At 41.1% G+C, this 21,935-nt stretch overlaps 1 protein-coding gene across 1 annotated transcript; it reads right to left on the reverse strand.

Moving 5' to 3' along the window:
• Window positions 1-2,922: 2,922 nt before the first annotated feature.
• On the reverse strand, window positions 2,923-12,692 carry LOC309370643 (lysosomal acid lipase/cholesteryl ester hydrolase-like; the record flags this gene model as incomplete). The annotated part of the gene is made up of 9 exons (XM_081912555.1): window positions 2,923-3,156; window positions 4,731-4,796; window positions 6,646-6,771; window positions 7,368-7,514; window positions 7,742-7,878; window positions 8,458-8,567; window positions 9,150-9,348; window positions 10,251-10,368; window positions 12,591-12,692. 9 exons carry the CDS (start codon window positions 12,690-12,692, stop codon window positions 2,923-2,925), a joined length of 1,239 nt encoding a protein of 412 aa, XP_081768681.1.
• Between the last annotated feature and the right edge of the window lie 9,243 nt (window positions 12,693-21,935).

Consider the following 21,935-nt stretch of genomic DNA (forward strand, 5'->3'; position numbering starts at 1 on the left):
GGGACTCTCAAGAGTCTCCTCCAGCACCATAATTCAAAAGCATCAATTCTTTGGTGATCAGCCTTCTTTATGGTCCAGCTCTCAATTTCCATACATCACTACTGGGGAAACCATAGCTTTAAGATTGCCTGAATTCCATTTCCCCACCCACCAATCCAGAGGGGTAAGTCATACTTAAACAGCTTTGAAGAGTCTTGGATGTTGAACAGGGGTCTCTTTGAGGACTCATCTACTGACACAATACTTTCCTTTCCTGCTGTTTGGTAAGTTACCACTATGCAATTGACTACATAAACTGTGTTAGTTTGTATTTTTACATGCTAGTCTTCTTCTCCTCTACTACAGAGGTTACATTTAGCTTCTTTGTGGCATCTATATTATTCTGAGACATGGGTCATATGCAGAAGCTGAAATGTTTTAGAGATGTACTCCTGAACTCTGTCACTCGCTCCTTCAGGCTGGGCCCCAAAATGTGTATGAAACCAGCAGGAATTTCACAAACACTGATAAACAGAACATGGAACTACTTTTCAGATGTGCACCTTCCTGTTGCATCATTGTGATCAGTTTAAAGCTTTTGATCAATTTCTTATTTGCCTCAGATCACAGTGACAGCTCTCAATGGAACCGACCTTGTAATGGCTGTTGTCACTTGTGTGAGCAATCAGCGATGATATGTGCAGTAGAATATCTGTGAAACCTGAATTTCTGGTTGCAAATTGTGGGCAGAGCAGTTTATGATTAATGCCACTATAACTTCTTTTCTCTCCAAATAGTAATGGCTCTATTCTGTATTATAAACACCTACACAGAGCTTTCCAAACTGTGTGCTGTGACACATTAGTGTATTGGCTGCAGTGTGTAGGTATGTTGCACAAATTCTCTCCGCAGTCCTCCGGTATGCTAGTAAAACTGAATTACTGTGTCACAAAATGATGCATGTCTAAACTGTGTGTCACCAACAAGAAAAGTTTGGAAAGCTCTGCACTACAATATAGATAGTCCATGCTTTCTTCCCCCTCATTTCAACCATCAACCTTGGCCCATATATAAAGTTTTAACATACTGGTATAGAAGGCTCAAATCTCCCTGAAGTACATTTTTTGCTTTCTTCCTACTGTGCCTTTGCTTTTCCTTAGGGGTTCTCATACATACATACATACATACATACATACATACATACATACATACGATACATACATGCATATTTAAGGACGCACACTGCTTACGTGGGTAAAGGTAAAGGACCCCTGGATGGTTAAGTCCAGTCAAAGGTGGCTATGGGGTTGCAGTGCTCATATCGCTTCAGTCTGAGGGAGCCAGCGTTTGTCCACAGACAGCTTTCTAGGTCATGTGGCCAGCATGACTAAACCACTTCTGGTGCAACAGGACACCGCAATGAAAGCCAGAGCGCACAGAAATTCCATTTACCTTCCCGCTGCAGCGGTACCTATTTATCTACTTGCACTGGTATGCTTTCAAACTGCTAGGTTGGCAGAAACTGGGACAGAGCAAAGGGAGCTCACCCCATCGTGCAGATTCGAACCACCATCCTTCCAATCAGCAATCCCAAGAGGCTCAGTGGTTTAGACCACAGAGCCACCCGCGTCCCTTTACTGCTCACATAACAAAGGTTAACAAGCAAATTGAGCTCACAAACAGACTTCTTTACTCCCTTAAGAATCAGAAGGCACTAAGGCTTAAAGTTTGGGCAACACAGGTGAAATCAGCTAACCACTGATGGCAATCAATGAGTTTTTCACCAGCCATCAGAGGCAAGGCATGTGGAAGAAACCATCCCTTGATGGCCCACAGACAGCTTCTCTCTGGCCCTCAGGGTTCTTTTGCTGGAGCAAACAATAGCTCCCTAGTGGTGCCTCCTAGGGTTTTGCAGTTGAATGTCTTAGTGGCATAGCTTATACATCCTCTGGTTGTATTTTTCCCCATGCTATTTTTTGAACTGTAGACTGCTTCCACTTTTAGTGATACTTACTGTATTAGAATCCTAGAACTGTAGAGTTGGAAGGGACCCCAAGTGTCATCTAGTACAACCTCCTGCAATGCAAGAATCTCAGCCAAAGCATCCATGACAGATGGCCATCCAACCTCTGCTTAAAAACCTCCAATGAACACAACCTCCTGAGGGAGACTGTTCCACTGTTGAACAGCTGTTATTGTCAGAAAGTTCTTCCTAATGTTTAGCTGGATTCTCCCTTCTTGTAACTTGAAGCCATTAGTTTGAGTCCTACCCTCCAAAGCAGGTGAAAACAAGATTGTTCCCTCTTCCATGTAATAGACCTTAAGATATTTGAAGATGGCTATCATTCCTTTTTGGGACGTGGGTGGTGCTGTGGGTTAAACCACAGAGCCTAGGACTTGCCGAATCCCCACGACGGGGTGAGTTCCCGTTGCTCAGTCCCTGCTCCTGCCAACCTAGCAGTTCGAAAGCACATCAAAGTGCAAGTAGATAAATAGGTACCACTCAGGCGGGAAGGTAAACGGAGTTTCTGTGTGCTGCTCTGGCTCGCCAGAAGCGGCTTAGTCATGCTGGCCACATGACCCGGAAGCTGTACGCTGGCTCCCTCGGCCAGTAAAGCGAGATGAGCGCCGCAACCCCAGAGTCGGTCACGACTGGACCTAATGGTTAGGGGTCCTTTTACTCTTTACCTATCATTCCTTTTCCAGGCTAAACATACCCAGATTCTTTAACTGTTCCTCATCAGGCTTGGATTCTTGACCCTTGTTCATCTTGGTTGCCCTCCTCTGAACACATTTCAGCTTCTCAATCTCCTTCTTATTGAACTTATTTGAGAGTGTAAACAAGCAGGCGGGTAGGGATAATCAGAGAGACAATGTACACTTCAAGTAAGTCTATCAGCAACTATTAGTTATGCTAGGAAACATATACTTTAAATACAGAATTTATTTGAACTTCTCCATCAGTTTAAGCACATCAGGGTATAGCTGCTTTGGAGCATCGAGACCGAAGATATAATCCAGATGCTGCCAATCAGGGATATTCTTGTAAAAAACTAAATGAGGGATTCGAGGGATTAAGAGTTGAATATCCTTTACATCTTCCATAATGTCCTGTCCTCCACTCCACAAAGCTGTTGGCACTTCCATGCATTCTATTTTATAGAATGGGGGTGTGGTCTGGGGGTGAAAAATAAAACAGAAATAGGTTTCAATGATGACACTGTCATATTTTCGTACCTTTCTGACATTTCCTCATTCTGAACCTTCAGTGTTCTGGGATGTATGGCATCGGAAAAACTATTATTTTTCCCTTTATACATTTACCCCTCTTTAGTACTTGCATGTTTTTCCTGGGCCAGTAACACATAGCAAAACCTCCTGTGTTAAAATGTTAGTTACATGAAGTACATTTTTGCAGATCCATTAATTTGGTAGTTGAAGATTAATTACTCTAATGTATAATATTATGCTCCGGATCATGTGAATCAAGATCAGAAAGGAATGTGTGAAGTGACAATCCCATAAACATGTAATAGCAAAAAATGGATATCAATGCAGGAATTTAATTTACATATTTCATATTTGATCAGCATTTACTTAGTGACAGTTAATAATATCCTACAATACTTTGTTACAACCTGAGGAAGAACATTACGAAATTTTACTGACTCCTTTATTTAGGAAATTCTAGCATTTTAATGTTGAGAAGAGAAAATGATTTCTCTAATGTGCAGAGGGCACCATGCTAAGGCTGCCAATCAGATTCACACAATAATTTATACATGCTAAATTCAACAAAAGTTCGCACGTTAAGCTGACCATCTCTGCTCCCCAGTGGGAAAAAAAACTTCTTAACAAATGGTACAAGAATCTCTGTTGATTCCCACAGATAAGGACTATTTAGTGAACACATCACAGTTAAAATGATGATGACGACAAGATGAAAAGAATTCTAAAGACATTAATGAGAATAACCATCATGGGGGGTATAGAATGAAAAAGTAGAGTACTGTGGTACCTTGGGTTAAGTACTTAATTTGTTCTGGAGGTCCATACTTAACCTGAAACTGTTCTTAACCTGAAGCACCACTTTAGCTAATGGGGCCTCCTGCTGCCGCTGAACTGCCAGAGCCCGATTTCTGTTCTTATCCTGAAGCAAAGTTCTTAACCTGAAACACTATTTCTGGCTTAGTGGAGTGTGTAACCTGAAGCGTATGTAACCCAAGGTACCATGTACTTATGCATGTGAAAACATGTTGCAATATTAAAAATGAAAGAACTGATTACTCAAGAAGAAATATGATGGGGTCCTGCTGGTTTTTTTTTAAGAAAGTAGATGGACATCTAGTAAGGAAATTAAAAGAAGCAAAGGTCAGGATCCAGACTGGAATGCATAATTGTTATTTGCCTGTTTGCTTCCATAGAAATAAAACCATTGGATCGTATCCAGCCCTGCAGATCTGTTTGTGCTATAGACCTCTGCATGCACTACTGAACTGCTGCCAAGCAGCACACTCTCAAAATCTGTGCCAAGGATTGAGAGAGGCCCCAGAGCAGAGGTAGGGGATCCCTAATTGTGCAAGTGGAACTCTGTGTGCGCAGTGTTGGATCCAACCCATAATTCTGTGTACTTCTTTGATGTTCTCTCAGTCTTTAAGAGTCCCTGAAGCAAGTGTGCAAGAATTCAAACATTACCGCATTTTTTAAATGCGGAATTTTAAAACAGAACCCAAACTCATCCTTTTCCTTACCATATTGTATACAACTTTGTTCCTGCATCCATAGTCAAAAAATCTAAATTTATGCGTCCTAGTGACCTAGAAGAAGGACAAGAATTACCGTATGTAGAGTTTGAAAATTTTAATTTTGAAACATAGTCATGTGCTAATACAAATTCAGGTGATGTGAATTGCCAGAATTCCTCCTCATGCAATATTTATGAAACCTCTTGCTTAAAATAGTGGAGCCCCTTAAAAAATGTGTGTAAAAATATTTAATTTATTTAAGGAATTAATATATAATATTTTATATCATTAAATATACATGATCCCTAAGTGGTTTACATTGAAAGATAGATAGACATAGATAGATGATAGATAGATAGATGATAGATAGATTAGATAGATAGATAGATAGATAGATAGATAGATGATAGAAATATTTATCATAAACTAAAACAATACAACAATTAACATATATAAATAAAAGCCAAACTATTTTACTATTTTTGTAACTGTTGTTTCCACCAGGAAAGTGGCATGTGGAGCATACTCCAGAGGGTGAATATCACTTCCTTGATGTCACAAGTTGGCATTCTATTTATCATGGTATAGCCGGTAGGCCTCTGCTGAAAATCTTAGCAATCTTTTGAGGGCATATAAAGGTATCCTAGTCCCAAGTTGTCTAGGGCCTGTGCTGATCTTTAAATATTGGTGTAATCAGTGCTTTTTTTCTAAAAAAAATATTTAGGAGAACTCTCACTTTGACTGCTCCCCCTCCCCCTCAGCCCCCTTCCTCTCCCCCAACACCTTCCCAACCCCTAGACGAGGGGACTTGAGGAGGTGACACTGAGAGTACGGAAAGGCCCACAGCAGAGTCGGCTTGAGAGAGAAGGGGAGAGTGCTAGCTGGCTGGCTGTAGCCTGGCATGAGGAGGAGGAGGAAGAAGAAGAGGAGGAGACCTTTTGCCCCCACCATTGCCACCCCAGACTCCCCTCCCCAGGCACCGGTAAGGAGAATGATAGAGCTCCAGTCCGCGCTGCTACTGCAGAGATAGCTGGCATGTTGGTCCGTCCATCGGTCAGTCGGTCGGGGCAACACAGAATGTTTAGGGGTCCACGTACCCCTGCTCCCCCCAAAAAAAGCACTGGGTGTAATATATGTATAACTAAGGACTCCACTAACCAACCTAGCATACCCTCCAAAATTCTTCAGATGAAAATAGAGGCATTTCTCACTCTCCCCCAACTGACCCTCCTTGACACCTCTTTTTTTTGGCCCTTCCCCGCCACCACAGAGCATTTCCTACCAGGAGGAAAATGAGGGCCAGCACTGCACCGATGGGATGCAATACACATGCCCTCCACTGCCCCTTCATTCTAATTTTATTTTATTTTATTCTTTGGTAAATTCACAAAAAGAAAAATATACACTAAAATATAAGTTTTCGAAAGGGGCGAGATTAGATGTAGATGGGGGGGTGAACCCTTTTTATAAAATAAACAAATATAGACTCCTTGTGCTCTGCTCCAATCTCTGCCCTCTGCCTGCCCCTCAGAGCAGGCACTTCACACAAGGCTGGGCCACCACGGTGGCAGCCCCTCTTCCTCTTTGCTGCTCTCCAGCAGCTGCTACGAGCTGCCCATGGTAGGAGGCTCCCTCTCAGCCGCAGACACTGCCACTCGGTACAACCACTTGCTTATCCACCTCCCCAAGTTTGGTGGTAGCAGCACTGGTGGGGGATTCCAGGATCAAATCTGAAGCAGGAATAGCTTTCATAATTCGGGGACTGTCCTTGGAAAATTGGGACATTTGGAAGGTATGCCCTGGAAAACTGGGACATTTGGAAGGTATGCCCTGGAAAATTGGGACATTTGGAAGGTATGCCCTGCCCATTTGATTATTAATACAAAACACATACTCTAAATGGCACATTCAGTCCAAATACCAGACTTTGGACTAAGGCCTTGGCACTGCGCTGAAGACAGTTATCAAAATCTACCTGGCTCCAGTGGTCCACTGCTTTGACAGAAGAAAAATCAGGAAAGATTCCAACATACACATCTGCTCGACTCTGGAAAAACAAGGTAAGATGTCCTGCCTTAAGTTGTATGAAAACAGCAAACACATTCCACAGTCTCTCTTATTTTGCTCTCTTCCAATGATGCTTTTGTGTAGCAAGCTCTTTTCATTCCTAATTCTCTTCCATGACTGGTTAGGGGCAACACTGCAGCATGAACCAGCACAATACCAGTGCTTAATATGATACCCATAGGCTTTACGTTCTGATCTTAAACTCTACAAATAACGTCTTGCATAGCTTATTTTATGTTGCAGAGCTCCATCCTATAAATATTCAATAGCAACTTTAAACATACAGAGAAATCTCATGTAAATGGAGGGCGCTCTGCTACTTGGGGTACACTATAGAGAAGGCTCACCCAGTGGGCCACACTCATCAGTAAAACTTCAAGCTGACCTCTCCCCTGCAGACATCAGGGCCCAGGTTCTTTATTAGAATTCAATATGCAAAATATAACATGAAAACAATTGTTTAGTGTGTGCTGGGCTGCTATAGTGCTGCTGCTGCTGCTGCTGCATACTGTATTCATGTGTAGAAGTTCACTTCTCTTTTTCTTGTGTCAAAAGATATAAAGAGAAAGCACCTACCACATTATAGTTTTTCTCGTTAAATCCCACCCCAAGGGAAAGGAACCGGAGGCACCATTTGTCTATAACTGGGTAGCTGCATATCTTGGCAGTGAGGGCTTTCAATTCCTTGCTAAGAAGACAGTATTCTTTATTGCCCCATATGAGCTGAAATACAAAAATGTGCAAATAATTCCAAATCTGCTTAGAAGCATGTCTAATTACCTTTAGCTCTTTATCACAGTCATAACACAAAAATGGATGAGTGTTTGGAGATCCCTTCTTTTATCCAGCTCACTTGCAAATTGGACAAAGGGGAATCACCCAACACTCAAAACTATTCAGAAATAATGATATTGAGTCCACTGTAATTCAATCATATAAGAAATACTTACTCTTCTGAGTCCATCAGGAATTACCAAAAGTTTATAGAAAAGTCCTTTGCTGTTTACCAATGTGTAGCCAGGAGCAAATGACAGATAGAGACTGATTTTCGGAGCAAGCTGAGGAATGATGGAAAAGGTAATAAAACCTGCAAAAAAACAACAACCCCAAAGCATTTCATAAATGGGAGCCATAAGTATTTGGGACAGTACATTGGGGTAGGAAACAATACTTGCATTGTTCTTATGCTCCTATGAATCCTTAACAGTGCACTCTTTTCCGGGCTATTCAGAAGTCCTACAGAATGCAGTGGGGCTTACACTAGGGATTAACCAATTCGTCAATTTCAGATTCTCTTTCTTCCTAATTTTCCCAGTCCAAAATTCAGTTTTCCACACTTCCACACCAGTTTGTGATTCTGTTCCACGAATAGATGCTTTTAATCATCAGAGCAACCCTAATTGGCTTTCACCTTAAGCAATTATCTCTTTCTAGAGTCAGACACGACTAAACAACAAGTGTGTAAGTGGCTCTTTATGCTGTCCCTGAGTTGCAAACCATTTTCAATAAAGCATACATGCAGGATTCAACAACAGAAGGGTTCAGCTTAGTTTCAGTGGATGAGTCTTCTTAGAGACTCAGTACTGCATATTCAACTTCTAGTCCCAACACAATTAACAAAGGCTACAAGGATGAAATACGTTTCAATAACTTGATCATAACTTACCTAGTGTCCCACCTTGGGAATGGCCAATATAATATAATTTTTCTTGCTTAGTTTTCTTTAGGATGAAGTCTATAGCTGCTGGAATATCGTATATTGCTATTTCATGAAAACTGAAATACAGACATACAAAACACAGTAGTTGTATTGCCCACCTACGCTTAGATACAGAAACAGAAGATCCTGGAAGAACCTCTTTCTCGCTTAGACAAACAACTGCCACAGTGTAAAACAAGGCTAGGGAAACCTGTAGACCTTCCATGTTACTCTTCCCCTTCCTTTTTAAGGTAAACATCTAACAGCATACTACTAACCATGTCAATTCAAAGTAAGTTTGGGGCTTAATCTTAAGTAAGTGGGGTTATATGTGTAATAATATACAGATATCATATGCATATACATGCCAGATTTACTAAAATAATCAGTGCATAAACACATACAACAATACATGCAACTGTAACATGCAACAATACATGCAATTCTGTAACATGGGAGTAGCCTAGAAATTGCTAAGAGGTTATGCAGAGTCATATATATTGCTACAAGACCTCAATTGGAACATCTTCTGCCATGCTTCAAAGCCCTGTCCAAGAGTGAAGTGCTTCCCCTATAAGATTGCTATAGATGTATGCCAGGGACAGGACTCAGGAAAAGCGTACTTCTTGTCTAAGCTCCAAAATGTCCTCTTAACATACCTGAAATTCCAAAATTCTTCTTGGTCAATTGACAAGGTCTTGTGTCTTCTAGACCAGCTGCTCCCTCTAGTATTTATTATCCAAACATCATAGCCAGCATCTGCTAGGAAGAATCCCAGGCTGTTGTTGGGAAGATTGGCAATCCAGCACCTACCTTCAGCAAGTAAGCCATGTACTAGTAAAACAACGGGCTTAGGCCCTGGAAAAGAAAGCAAAGAAATATAATCTGGGGGTGACCTCTCTGCCTTATACTGGAGAATCAAACCTGCCCACTGTGATGCTTTATAGTGATGACTCCAGCAGGATACACCTGAACTTACAGAGTTACTGAACAAATGTCACTTTTTCTAGGCCAGACATGGTTACTTGTTCCTGTAATTCTTTTGCACCTCTTCTTACCACCTAACATTTCACAGATAAGAAGAGATGTTGTTATGGTACTCCTCATACATGAAGGACCACTAACCCTGCCCCACCTTTCACATTAGACACTGCTGCTGATGTCTTTCAGAGATTACTCAGCTATAGCCTGGCTTCAGAATCAGGATATGTTAGTAAACATTTGTTTTGATCTTAAGCATGCCTAAATGAATGTTTATAGCCCAACCCCATGCGCATCCACTCAGAAAGTGAATATCGTGTAATATTTAAACAGGAAGCATCTCATTTCTCTTTCATTCCAGGATAAGTACATGCGGCTATAATCAATCTTAAGATGGGATAGCCAACCTGGTGCTCTCCAGATGTTTTGGCTTCCATCTGCATTGGGCCCCAGTCAGCATAGCCAATGGTCAGAGATGATGGGAGTTGTAATCCACAGCAGAGTGTGATTTTGACTACCCCCATTTTATTCAGCATGACAAAGGAGTGAGCATTGTTGATCCAGAAGGCCATACAATAAAATAAATGAAACTGTTTTAAACAAGGTAAGGTTTGAGAAGACAGGAATTCTCCCTAGTGAACAGGGACAGTTTAGCTTATTTATTAATTAACTATAGCTTTTGCTGGGACCTTCCCACCCCCACCCCCAAAATGAAACTCAAACAACTTACAAAAAAGAAATATGAATCCAAATGCACAGCTGTTACATCCCAAAATTACCTGTCTTGCCAGAACTGTTCATTCCACAAGGAATTCTGTTTGCTTGTAAGTAATAGCCATCCTCCGTCAGAATTTCATGCTCTTCACTGGGGTATCCCCAGTATTGAATGACTTCATCCTGCAGATTGGGAGGAAAAGAAATCATGACCCCATCCCACACCCCAAGGCATATATACAGAGCCAAGATAAATAACTTTATGAGACAGCCTCTAAGCCGCAGGCACCATTCACATGTGGGTGGGTGGACTGTAACTTGCATAATCCTTGCCCAGGGACCAGGCTGACTGAGGTTGTTGAGTCCAGCATGTGCAGAACCAACAGTTTTCCCACCCGTGCTTTTAGCTTTCTTAAACCAATAACAAAAGTGAACCAATCTAAAAACAAAAAAGCACTTTCTAATTTGATTCAAGAACTTAATCTTCAGAACTGTGTCATCTTCACTGAACTAGAAAGTGCCTAGTTCAAGTCTCACCTTAATCACAGGCCACTAGGTAGTGCTCAGCATCAGGTTTTTGCATCAGCAGTTAGCAGGTAGTAATACTAACACACTTCACAAGGTTTCAGTAAGGGTTGTTTCTTGAAATAATGAAATAGCACATTTGAAAGGCTTTGAAGATTCAAAAGCACTGAAGGGTTACAAGAGGGAAATAACATGTTCTCTGCTGCCACAGAGGGCAGAATTAGACCTACAGGCTTCAGCTGTTGTTGCTGTTGTTTTCAATTTAGTACCCATCAGGTCTCAAAGAGAGCCAGTGTGGTGTAATGGTTAAGAGTGGTAGACTCGTAATCTGGGGACCCGGGTTCGCGTCTCCGCTCCTCCACATGCAGCTGCTGGGTGACCTTGGGTCCGTCAAGCTTCTCTGAAGTCTCTCAGCCCCACTCACCTCACAGAGTGTTTGTTGTGGGGGAGGAAGGGAAAGGAGAATGTTAGCTGCTTTGAGACTCCTGAAGGGGAGTGAAAGGCGGGATATCAAATCCAAACTCTTCTTCTTCTTCTCTTCAAAATGGCTTACAGTATTCAAGAACAGAAGCAATTACCAAGAAGGGGAGTGTCACCTCTCTTGCTGGTGATCTTTAAGCAGGGGATGTGCTATAGCTCTGGATTTGTTGCATCAAGCAGGGGGTTTGGATTAGGTTGGATTATCTCAATGGTCCCTTACAACTCTATGGTGCTATGGTTCTATCTAATTTAGCATTGCCAAGAAGTACAAATCCAGGGAACAGACAAAATCCCAGACATTTCCTATTAAATTTTTAAAAATTCCCAGGCACCAGTTTCCCAGGCTCCCTAATCTAATTGCTAAATATTGCCACCAGTCTCAACAGTGCTATTTTTCTAGAGAAAGAAGTGCTAGACCTCACCATGAGTGGCAATGGTGCCCTTCAGAGAGGTGCAGGAACTGAGTTCCGGTGAGTTCCTGCTGGAAAAAAGCTCTGATCCTCAACATTTCCTGATTCTAGACTTGTTTCCTTCCATATGGGTGTACATTAGGAGTTCAGCAGAGCAGGGAGTAGCTTTGGCAAAGTTCAGAGAGGTGCTCATGGGGACACTTTCATGTATTCAATGAATACAGGAGCAGATTCTGAGAAATACGCTAGGACCTTCCTCCACCATCGTCCTGGTAGGCCCACATTCAGCTCTTGTGAGAAAGGAGTCCCCTAACAGCAGCACAAGAGGGCAAGTGTAGAAAGAGTAAGCACCAAAAAGCTCAAAGCTAAAGCCCAGTTAATACATTAGAGCTGTCAAAGAGGCTGGTTTTAATTCCATCTAACAAAGGGATAGGCAATGTGGTACCCGCCAATTTTATTTTATTTTTGAACTACAACCCCCCCACCTTCTCTGATCATTAGCCATGCCAGCTAGAACTGATGGGAATTGGAATCCATTTTGGCTGTCTTTGTCCTAACAGCATCAATCAACATTTGGCCAATATTTTTGTGTGCAGTGGCCCAGCATGCTGATTGCCTCTGGTTTTCTCCATGCTGGTGCAAAACAGTCAAAGAAGAATCATTTTGTGCTACTTTAAGGCAAATTGCTTAATTTGTGTGGTAAACCAGCACAGAGAAATACATAAGATGTATGCCAAGTTTTTCATAATGGACTCATGTTTGCCTTTAGGTAATAATCTCCTGTTAACACAGGGAGGCTCAAAGTCAACATTTACATTAAGCTAGGCCCTCTGAACTTTCAGCAGGGCATAAATTAGCCCGATTGAGTCATTCACCTAACCAGAAAAGATGGCTTGTGTCAAACACTTGCAAATGAATAATCAGTTTCTTTCGGATAACCCACACAGGATCCGAAATTCTGCAGGAAATGCATTTGAATAAGCAACTTACGACAGTCATAAATTCTTGAGGATTCAAATGTCTCCCACTTATAACTTCTTCTGCAGCGGAAGCCTCTTGGATTAAGCAGGCCACGACCAAAATGAGCCACATTGTAGGCCTGGGTAAAGCAATACCAGTAGTTTCAAAGAAATACAATATCAATGTATTGCAATATTCTTAAAGGTTTTTACATTTCCATTTGACATATGGAGACCTTATAGGACAGTAGATGTACAGTGGCAATTGGTATTTGGCAATATTTGATAGATGCCACAGAGTAGAATGGCCGCACTCTACATCAAACAGAGGACGCCCTTTGCATGCCTGAGCGCAGCACCCCCGATCCTACATGTCTCCCAGCAGAGCACTCCTGGACCACCTCCCCAAGTCATGAACCTTGAGGTTCCAGCAAACCTCAGTTTAAATAACCAATCGTGACTGGGGAGGTGGAGCCAGGGGAGCAGACCAAGTAAGGGTAGGGTCTACTCTTTAAGCATATAAGGAGGTGGAGCCTACCTAGGAGCTCTCAGTCAGCTCCAGAGTTTCACCTGCCCTACCCTCACTTTGTTTAGGCCTTTTATTGCAGGTTAACCTCTTCTTTACAGGTATGCAGACACTGCTACAGTCTTGCAATGGTTTCTGTTAAAGGAATTTTCACCACATTGGCAGGTTTCACCTTCCCCATAGCAAAACGTCACAACTTTGGTGGTTTCAGGCCTTGAGCAGAATCCTTTAGTTTTTCTTCCCTCAATGGGGGGCATGAAGTGGGTTCAATCCCAGGGTTCCCCATTAAATGGGCTGTGTTGAGGGGAGTCACTGGCCATACGCTGAAAGGTTGTCAGTGCACTCCCCTGTGTTGCGGTGAAATGGGGGCGGGCTCTCTGCTTAAACGTACGTCATTCAGAGCTAGCCCAATCCCCAGATAGATTGGTTAACCCTGATGTGCCCCAGGTGTGCCTGGGGACTGGGAGGGATAAATGCCCAATGCCTAAGCCAAGGTCTTCCCAAATCTAAAAGTTTAATAAAGTTGTAGCCAGTTTTAATCCCATAACATGTGTCATGTGTCATTATTTCCCCTGGGTGTCACCTGGGGTCGGGGGGTCTCTGCCTGGGCATGCAATGTAATAAAGTGAATATTATTATTTTTTCAGCTTGTCAAAAATCAAATTTTGGTATCAACACTTGGTGTGAGACAAAATTCACATTCCGAAATTTGGAAACGTTAGTTACAGCTCTAGAATTAACCAACTACTGCCAAAATTATCTGTGTGCCACTGATTTGCCATCACTTCACCAATTAATAAGACAATTGCACATTCCTGAGAACAACAGTGAGGAGAAAACATAGTACCCAAAATCATGATGCAAACTGCATCTCACTTCAATGGGATGTGAGAAAAAATCTTGCCTAGTACATGACACCAAAAAAACAACAACAACAACACTTTATTTTATTTCTATTTTTTTTAGTAGAATTTCCTAGGCCAGTAACCAATCTCCTGCCACTTCTCATGTCCAATAGGATTTTCTTTGTTGGTGCCAATTGCCAAAAGGGAAGATTTTGACTGGGAAGGCTTCAAACCCCCTCCCAAGATGCTGTGGTGTCAAATGAAAACCCACTTCCTGCTTTCAAAACTTTTAAAACCATGTTACAATTGTTCCTCATGTAATTAGCGCCATGTCTAGCTAGGTCCACTGTTGTTCCACATGGTGGAAACACCATAATCTGAAATCTCTTAATGTTGTTTGGCAACAAATAGAAACATTAGAATAAAGGCAAATATGGGGTGAATGATAGATATTGAATTTCATCCAGAACATAAATATGTACCCCACAATTTATAAAATAAGATAATGGGCCTGAGCAAAAGTTCACTGTACAAATTCTTGCAGGACTGAATCCAGTGATCATATTTGCACTTCACAATTGGACTTTCATTCAGGTACTCCTATTGTGGGACTTCATCTGTTCCCCCAAAAAAATATTTCTAGAAGATCCTATCAGTTTGCAGTGTAACATACAACAACACAGGCATAAGGAATTATTTTAACAATTGCATTGTATTGCTTTTCAGTGTTTTTATGTGGCTGTACATTGCCCTTATATTTTGTGAGAGGCTGGTATAGAAATGCTCTTCAAGGATTACTTAATTTTATTTATAAAATACAAAATTGCATGAGATATCCCCATATTCTTTTCTGGAAGCCCAAACAATGCCCTGGAAGCCCAAACAATGTATTTCCAGCTGCTTTCTTTAAATCGGTCTTTAAAAAAGTACATGCAGTTTTTGGTACTCAAAAGTAAGCCCTACTGGGTTCAATGGGACTTACAGGTGAGTACAGGTTAACAAGCAAAAAGATTCAATGCTACATACACTTACCTAGAAGCAAGCTCCACTGAACTCAAGGGAGCTTACTTCTATGTAGAGACATGCATAGGATTCCACTGTAAATCTCACAGTGTGAAGTGCTTTAATTCTGCAAATTTCATTGGGGCTTAAACATGTATGACATTATATTAAGCATTATTCATTCATTGAGATTCGACATCTACAGGATTGAGTCCTATGATAATTAGCAATCAGTTATATTTTCATTAAGAGTACAATTTGGAAAATGGCACTTGTGGCACTAATTTGAAACAGAACTTTCTGAAATCCTCCTTTCTGAACTTGGGGATTTCAGTTGAAATAGGAGCTTTGATGGTGGAAAAGAAACTTTCTTTCCTTTGAAAACCCCCCCTAGTGGATTTGCGGAGGCATAGTGGTCTGGGAACTGTATCTTATTGGGATTTTTTGTGGTTTAATTGTTTATACTCTGGACTTGCCTTTCTCATGGATTGAAAGACTATTTGACCTTGAACAGCAGCTGTGGAATGAGTGGCCCAGCGAAAACAAGAGCAGCTAAAGCTAAGGAAGCTTTAGCTGAGGAAGCTAAAGAAAAGAAAAAAGACAAGAGAGCTGGGCAGCTTGTCCAAACAACCTTGATTCATCATCGTAGATCCTCGGTGCCAACTGTGTTGACGGCGCAGGAGGAGGAAGTTGAAACGCCTGCTACAGAAGAAATGGCAGCTGGAGGAACTGATCCAGTCTTGAAACAAATTTTGGAACAATTGGCACTTTTGAATAAGAAGGTGGACGATCAGTCATCTAAAATTGATAGAGCTACATCTACTATCAGCAAGCTAACAGATCAGGTTTCGCAGCACACTCAGGCTATTGAGAAACTGCAAGGAGCTACGGCGGAGAACTACAAATTAGCTGCGGAAGCCAATCAAAAAGCTGAGCAAGCGTGCAAGAAGGTGGAAGAGATCAAAGGGGAAGTAAGACCTCTGAAAAGACAGGTAGGAGAACAGCAAGCCTACCTGTCAATGGTGGAACTGAAAAGTAAGGAATGTAATCTTAGGCTGAGGGCTGTCCCAGAGTTGGAACAGGGCAACCTAGAGAAATTCTTGACGGAGCTGTTTTCTAAATTTTGGGGGGTTGAAGAAGATAAAGATTTCAAGATTGTGACGGCCTTCAGACTGGGAAGATCGGTTAAGAAAGATAAGTCCAGAGACTGTTTGGTTTGTTTGAGAACAAGAGAGGAAAGAGACAAGATATTAGGCCAACACTTTAAAAAATCCCTGGAAGTCGAAGGCAAAAGGGCAGAAATTTATAGAGACATTCCTAAATATTTGTTGGACCTTAGAGCCACATACACAGACTTGGCCAAATTGTTAAGATACAACGCAATCCCTTATAGGTGGGAATTTCCTCAAGGTCTGTCATTCACCTACAAAGGAAAGAAGGTAAGAATTAAAACACCAGAAGACCACCAGAAGTTCCTACACGACAACGAGGAGGACCTCCAAAAGAGAGCCGTAGATTCTTGGCCTCCACCACCGGGATTACCACCAGGATCCATACCATCTGGAGGCGGCCCGGCACCACAGCTTCCGGAAAAGGACGACAAACTAGATACCCAACTGTGATACCCAAGAAGTAAACCGGGATGTCTCTACAGCTTCTTAGTTGGAATATAAATGGCGGGAATTCTCCAGAAAAACGCAGAAAAGTATTTCATATTTTGAAAAAAGAACAATTGGACATTATTTGCCTGCAAGAAACACATGTGACAAGACTCCATAGAAAAGTGCTAATCAATAAAAGGTTAGGCCAAGAATTTATTTCATCGGATAAAGTTAAGAAAAGAGGAGTGGTGATTTATGCAAAGGAGAACTTGTCCCCAAAATTTGTATTTAAAGACGAACAGGGCAGAATTTTGGCAATTGAAATCCAGACACAAGGTGAAAAGTTTTTAATTCTAGGAATCTACGCCCCAAATGATGGAAAATCGGAATTTTTTAAGAAGCTGCACGAGATTATGCTGGACTATTTGGACTATAACAACATTATCATGTTGGGAGATATGAACGGTGTCGCCTCAGTGAATATGGATAAGTCACAAAGTGCTAATATAACGAAAGATGGCAGGCTTCCAAAAACCTTTTTTGAAATGACTGACAATTTGGATTTGATCGACATATGGAGGATCAAGAACCCTCTAGGGAAAGAAGGAACTTTCTTTTCTGAGGCCCATATGACATGGACGCGAATCGACCAAATATGGATAACTAGAGGGCTGGCGCCTAAGACCAGAAAAGTGGAAATCTGCCCAAAAACCTGCTCCGACCACAACGCCTTGAGAATGGAATTGAGACTAAATACAACCGGATCGTTCAGATGGAGAATGAATGACGCCTTGTTAAGAGATCAGGAGATTGTTAAGAAGGCCCAAAAAGTTTTAAAGGACTATTTCGAAATAAACTTAAAGACAAATGTGGAAAAAAGAATAATTTGGGACGCAAGCAAAGCAGTGATAAGAGGGTTTCTAATACAACAGAACACGATTAAAAAAAGACTCTGGAATGAAAAGAAGGAGAAGATCTTGGAGAAAATAAGAGAAGGAGAGAGAAAACTGAGATCCAGGCCTAAATCAAAGGAAGTATTGAGAGAAGTGAAGTTTTTCCAGGCACAATACTCGAAACTGATAAATCAAGAGGTGGAATGGAAAATTAAACAAATGAAACAAAGATCCTTCGAATCTGCAAACAAATGTGGAAAATTGTTAGCCTGGCAGTTGAAAAAGAGACAAAAACTTAACACAGTTACAAATCTAGAGATTGAAGGGAGAATGGTTCAGAAACCCGATGAAATTAGAAGGTCCTTTCAGAGATATTTCAAAGAACTCTACTCTCAAAGGCCACAAAAAAGCTTAGAGGTGGACCAATTTGTTATAACTAATGGATTACAAAAAATACCCCAGGAAATGAGAGCAACCCTGAACTGTAATATTACAACCCAAGAAATTGAATGCGCCATTCAGAACCTCCAACTGGGCAAATCTCCGGGACCTGATGGGCTTACTTCCAAATATTATAAGGTACTGAAGGACTCATTGACACAACCATTGCTGGAAGTTTGTAACCAGATTATGGAGGGGAGGAAGGCACCGGAAACGTGGAAAGAAGCTTTCATCACGTTGATTCCAAAACTAGAATCTGAAAAAACTCAACTTAAAAACTACCGTCCTATCTCACTCCTAAATGTGGATTACAAAATTTTTGCAGACATTTTGGCAAGTAGGTTTAAGAAAGTCTTAAATGAAGTGATTCATAAGGACCAAGCAGGCTTTCTCCCTGGTAGGCATTTATTTGACAACACAAGAAACATCATTGACATTTTGGAGTTTTTACAGATTAATTCAAACACAAGAGCGGTGTTGATTTTTATTGATGCGGAGAAGGCCTTTGACAACATTTCTTGGCTGTTTATGAAGAAAAATTTGGAAAGGATGGGAGTAGGGCGGGGGTTTGAAAATGGAATAGAAGCAATTTATTCAGAACAAAAAGCCAAATTGATAGTAAACAACGTGGTGACAGAGGAGTTTAAAATTGAAAAAGGGACACGACAGGGGTGCCCTCTATCTCCTCTGTTGTTTATTTCAGTCCTGGAGGTGCTACTGAACATGATTAGAAATGACCGGTTGACACAGGGAATTGTGGTCGGAGAGAAACAATATAAACTGAAAGCTTTTGCAGACGACTTGGTATTAACATTACAGGAGCCAGCCTCTAGTACTAAAAGAGCGTTAGAATTAATTTCTGATTTTGGTCGGGTGGCGGGATTCAAGCTGAATAAACAAAAAACTAAAGTTCTAGCAAAAAACTTGACAACTACTGAAATAGAGGAGTTCAGAAAAGAAACAGAACTAAATGTGGTTAAAAAAGTAAAGTACCTAGGGGTGCACTTGACCTCCAAAAATTTGAATTTATTTAAGGATAACTATGAGAAATGTTGGTCAGAGATAAAAAGAGATCTGGAAACATGGTCAAGATTAAAACTTTCCTTGCTGGGCAGAATAGCTGCTATAAAGATGAATGTATTGCCGAAAATGCTATTTTTGTTTCAGTCCCTCCAGATCGTGGATAAGGTGGAATGTTTTGGAAAATGGCAGAGGGATTTATCTAAATTTGTCTGGCAGGGCAAAAAGCCCCGAATAAAGTTTAAAATACTAACAGATGCGAAAGAAAGAGGGGGGTTTGCCCTGCCGGACTTGAGGTTATATTATGAAGCTGCAGCCCTCTGCTGGTTGAAGGATTGGATTCTATTGGAGAACACCGACGTCCTTGACCTGGAGGGATTTGATAATGCTTTTGGGTGGCATGCATATTTGTGGTATGACAAGGTTAAAGTTCATAAATTGTTCAAAAACCATATTGTCAGAAGGGCAATTTTCATGGTCTGGTCAAAATATAAAGACTTATTGGAGAGTAAAACTCCGAGGTGGCTCTCACCGATGGAGGCCAAAGCACGTAAAAGACTCAATATGGAGGCCCACTGGCCTAAATATTGGGAAATAATTGAAAAAATTGGAGATAAATGGAGGTTACAGAGTATGGAAAAGTTAAAAAACAAGGTGCGAGATTGGTTGCACTATGCTCAAATTCAGGAAGTTTTTAAAGCAGACAAAAAAGTGGGTTTCCAGGAGGAAAAATCGAAACTAGAAACAGAGTTGCTTGAGCCAAAATCTAAGCTAATTTCGAGAATGTATAACTTGCTGCTTAAATGGAACACACAGGATGAGATTGTCAAATCCTCTATGATAAAGTGGGCACAGGATTTGGGGCATAACATTATGTTTGAAGACTGGGAAAGGTTATGGAACACCGGAATGAAATTCACGGCATGTACTGCCTTGAAGGAAAACATTATGAAAATGATATACCGGTGGTACATGACCCCAGTCAAGCTTGCAAAGATATATCACCTGTCCGATAATAAATGTTGGAAATGTAAGGAAGAGGAAGGGACATTTTTACACCTCTGGTGGACCTGCCCGAAAGTGAAGGCCTTCTGGGAAATGATACATAATGAACTAAAAAAGGTGCTGAGATTCACCTTACCTAAGAAACCGGAGGCCTTCCTTCTGGGCATGGTAGACCAGAGGATGGTCAAGAAAGATAGAACTTTCTTTATGTACGCTACTACAGCAGCGAGGATTCTGTTGGCAAAGCACTGGAAGACACAAAATCTACCCACATTGGAAGAATGGCAGACGCAGCTGATGGACTATATGGAACTGGCTGAAATGACTGGCAGAATTCGAGACTCGGGAGAAGAAGAAACGGAGGAAGTTTGGGAAAAATTTAAGGACTATTTGAAAAAGCATTATAAGTTGTATGAATGTTAAAAAATGCTCCTCTCTAGGAAGGTATAGCTTCAGTATCGGCAAATTTCTGAATTGATAAATAAGACACTATAAGACAGAAGTGAGGTAACGAAATATTTTTATTGTGTGGAAATTAAAAATTAATGCAATTGTATTGAAATGTTCACATCAGATAACACGATAAAATGGAAGATATATTGTTATGTATAAAACAAGTTAACAAATTGCTGAGGTTTTGGTTACACAGGGAATGCAGTGCCCGGGAGATGGGGGGAGTCCATTGGATTTATGGAAGTATGTATTTGAAAGTGGAAATTTGTTTATTAAAAACCTAATAAAATATTTATAAAAAAAAAAAACAATTTGGAAAATGGCAAGATAAAGAATATATCACCATACTCAAATTAAGAAGATCAGTGTTTTGTTTTGTTTTTTAAAAATAGCCCTTTGCTTACCTGCCGTTGGTACTCAGATGGAGCTGAGACCTTGAATAAATGTTGCAAAAGATCTAGAATGTAACAAACTGCAAGGAAGCAAGAAGTCATTGTAGCAGTGCAGCATTTAATTATACAACAGGTGTGGTGGCATTAAAAATGATGAAATGGAAGCAGCGCTTATTCATTAGACCAGATTTGCTTGGAACATAATAGCTGACTAAAGAGGCACAGCAAATCTATTTGAATTTCTGGGTGCTATGTTGTGACTTAAGGACTTAGAGGCAAATTAGCCTTGTTGGCAACTACCGTATTTTTTGCTTTATAAGACTCACTTTTTCCCTCCTAAAAAGTAAGGGGAAATGTGTGTATGTCTTATGGACTGAATGCAGGCTGCGCAGCTATCACAGAAGCCAGAACAGCTGCTTTCACTGTGCAGCTGTTGGGATACTGCCAGGGAGACAAAAGCCATCATGGCCCCCAAGCCGCCTCCGGACGATCCATCGATCTCCTGTAGATACAGTATCAGTCAATTAGTGACACGAAGCCTCGGAAATAGCTTTCCACATTCCAGAGCTCATGCACGCTCTATCAGCAGAGTTCGCACAACGAAAGTTGCACTCAGGAGAGCATATTTACAAGTTTATTCAGCGTTGGTCAGAACAAAGAAAAAAAACATGACTGCCTGCTTCGATGTCTCAGGCACAGAGAGAAAAACGAAAGCAATGTACAAACATGAACTTCCTGTGAACAGGAAATACGCAGGCTGTGACACAACAACCTGCTCCCTTCTTAAGGTGGAACGGAAATATCCTAACAGCAGCAATCCCTCTTGCTGTTCTGGCTTCTGAGATTCAGAATATATATTTTTTCTTGTTTTCCTCCAAAAACTAGGTGTGTCTTGTGGTCTGGTGTGTCTTATAGCACTATGGCTGTCATCTACCCAATGTTGGACAATTTCCCTTCTGTATTCCCCATCCTTCATTGTTCAGGAGGGCAGCCAGAAGTTTGTGTTTCCTTTGTCAATTTTTTATTAAATTTTTAAATCTTTACATATAAATTCCAGATTCCAAATGGGTTATACATTTCTCCTCTGCAGAGGTTTTTTGAGAGGAGTGCAGGTGACTTTACCAGGCAGGTGGGGAACAAATTTCCTAACATTATCTTGCAATTCAAGCCCACATTTGCCGTATATTTGTAATGATTT

The sequence above is a fragment of the Podarcis melisellensis genome, assembly GCF_964234715.1.
Source record: "Podarcis melisellensis genome assembly, chromosome: 5".
Lineage (NCBI taxonomy): Eukaryota > Metazoa > Chordata > Lepidosauria > Squamata > Lacertidae > Podarcis > Podarcis melisellensis.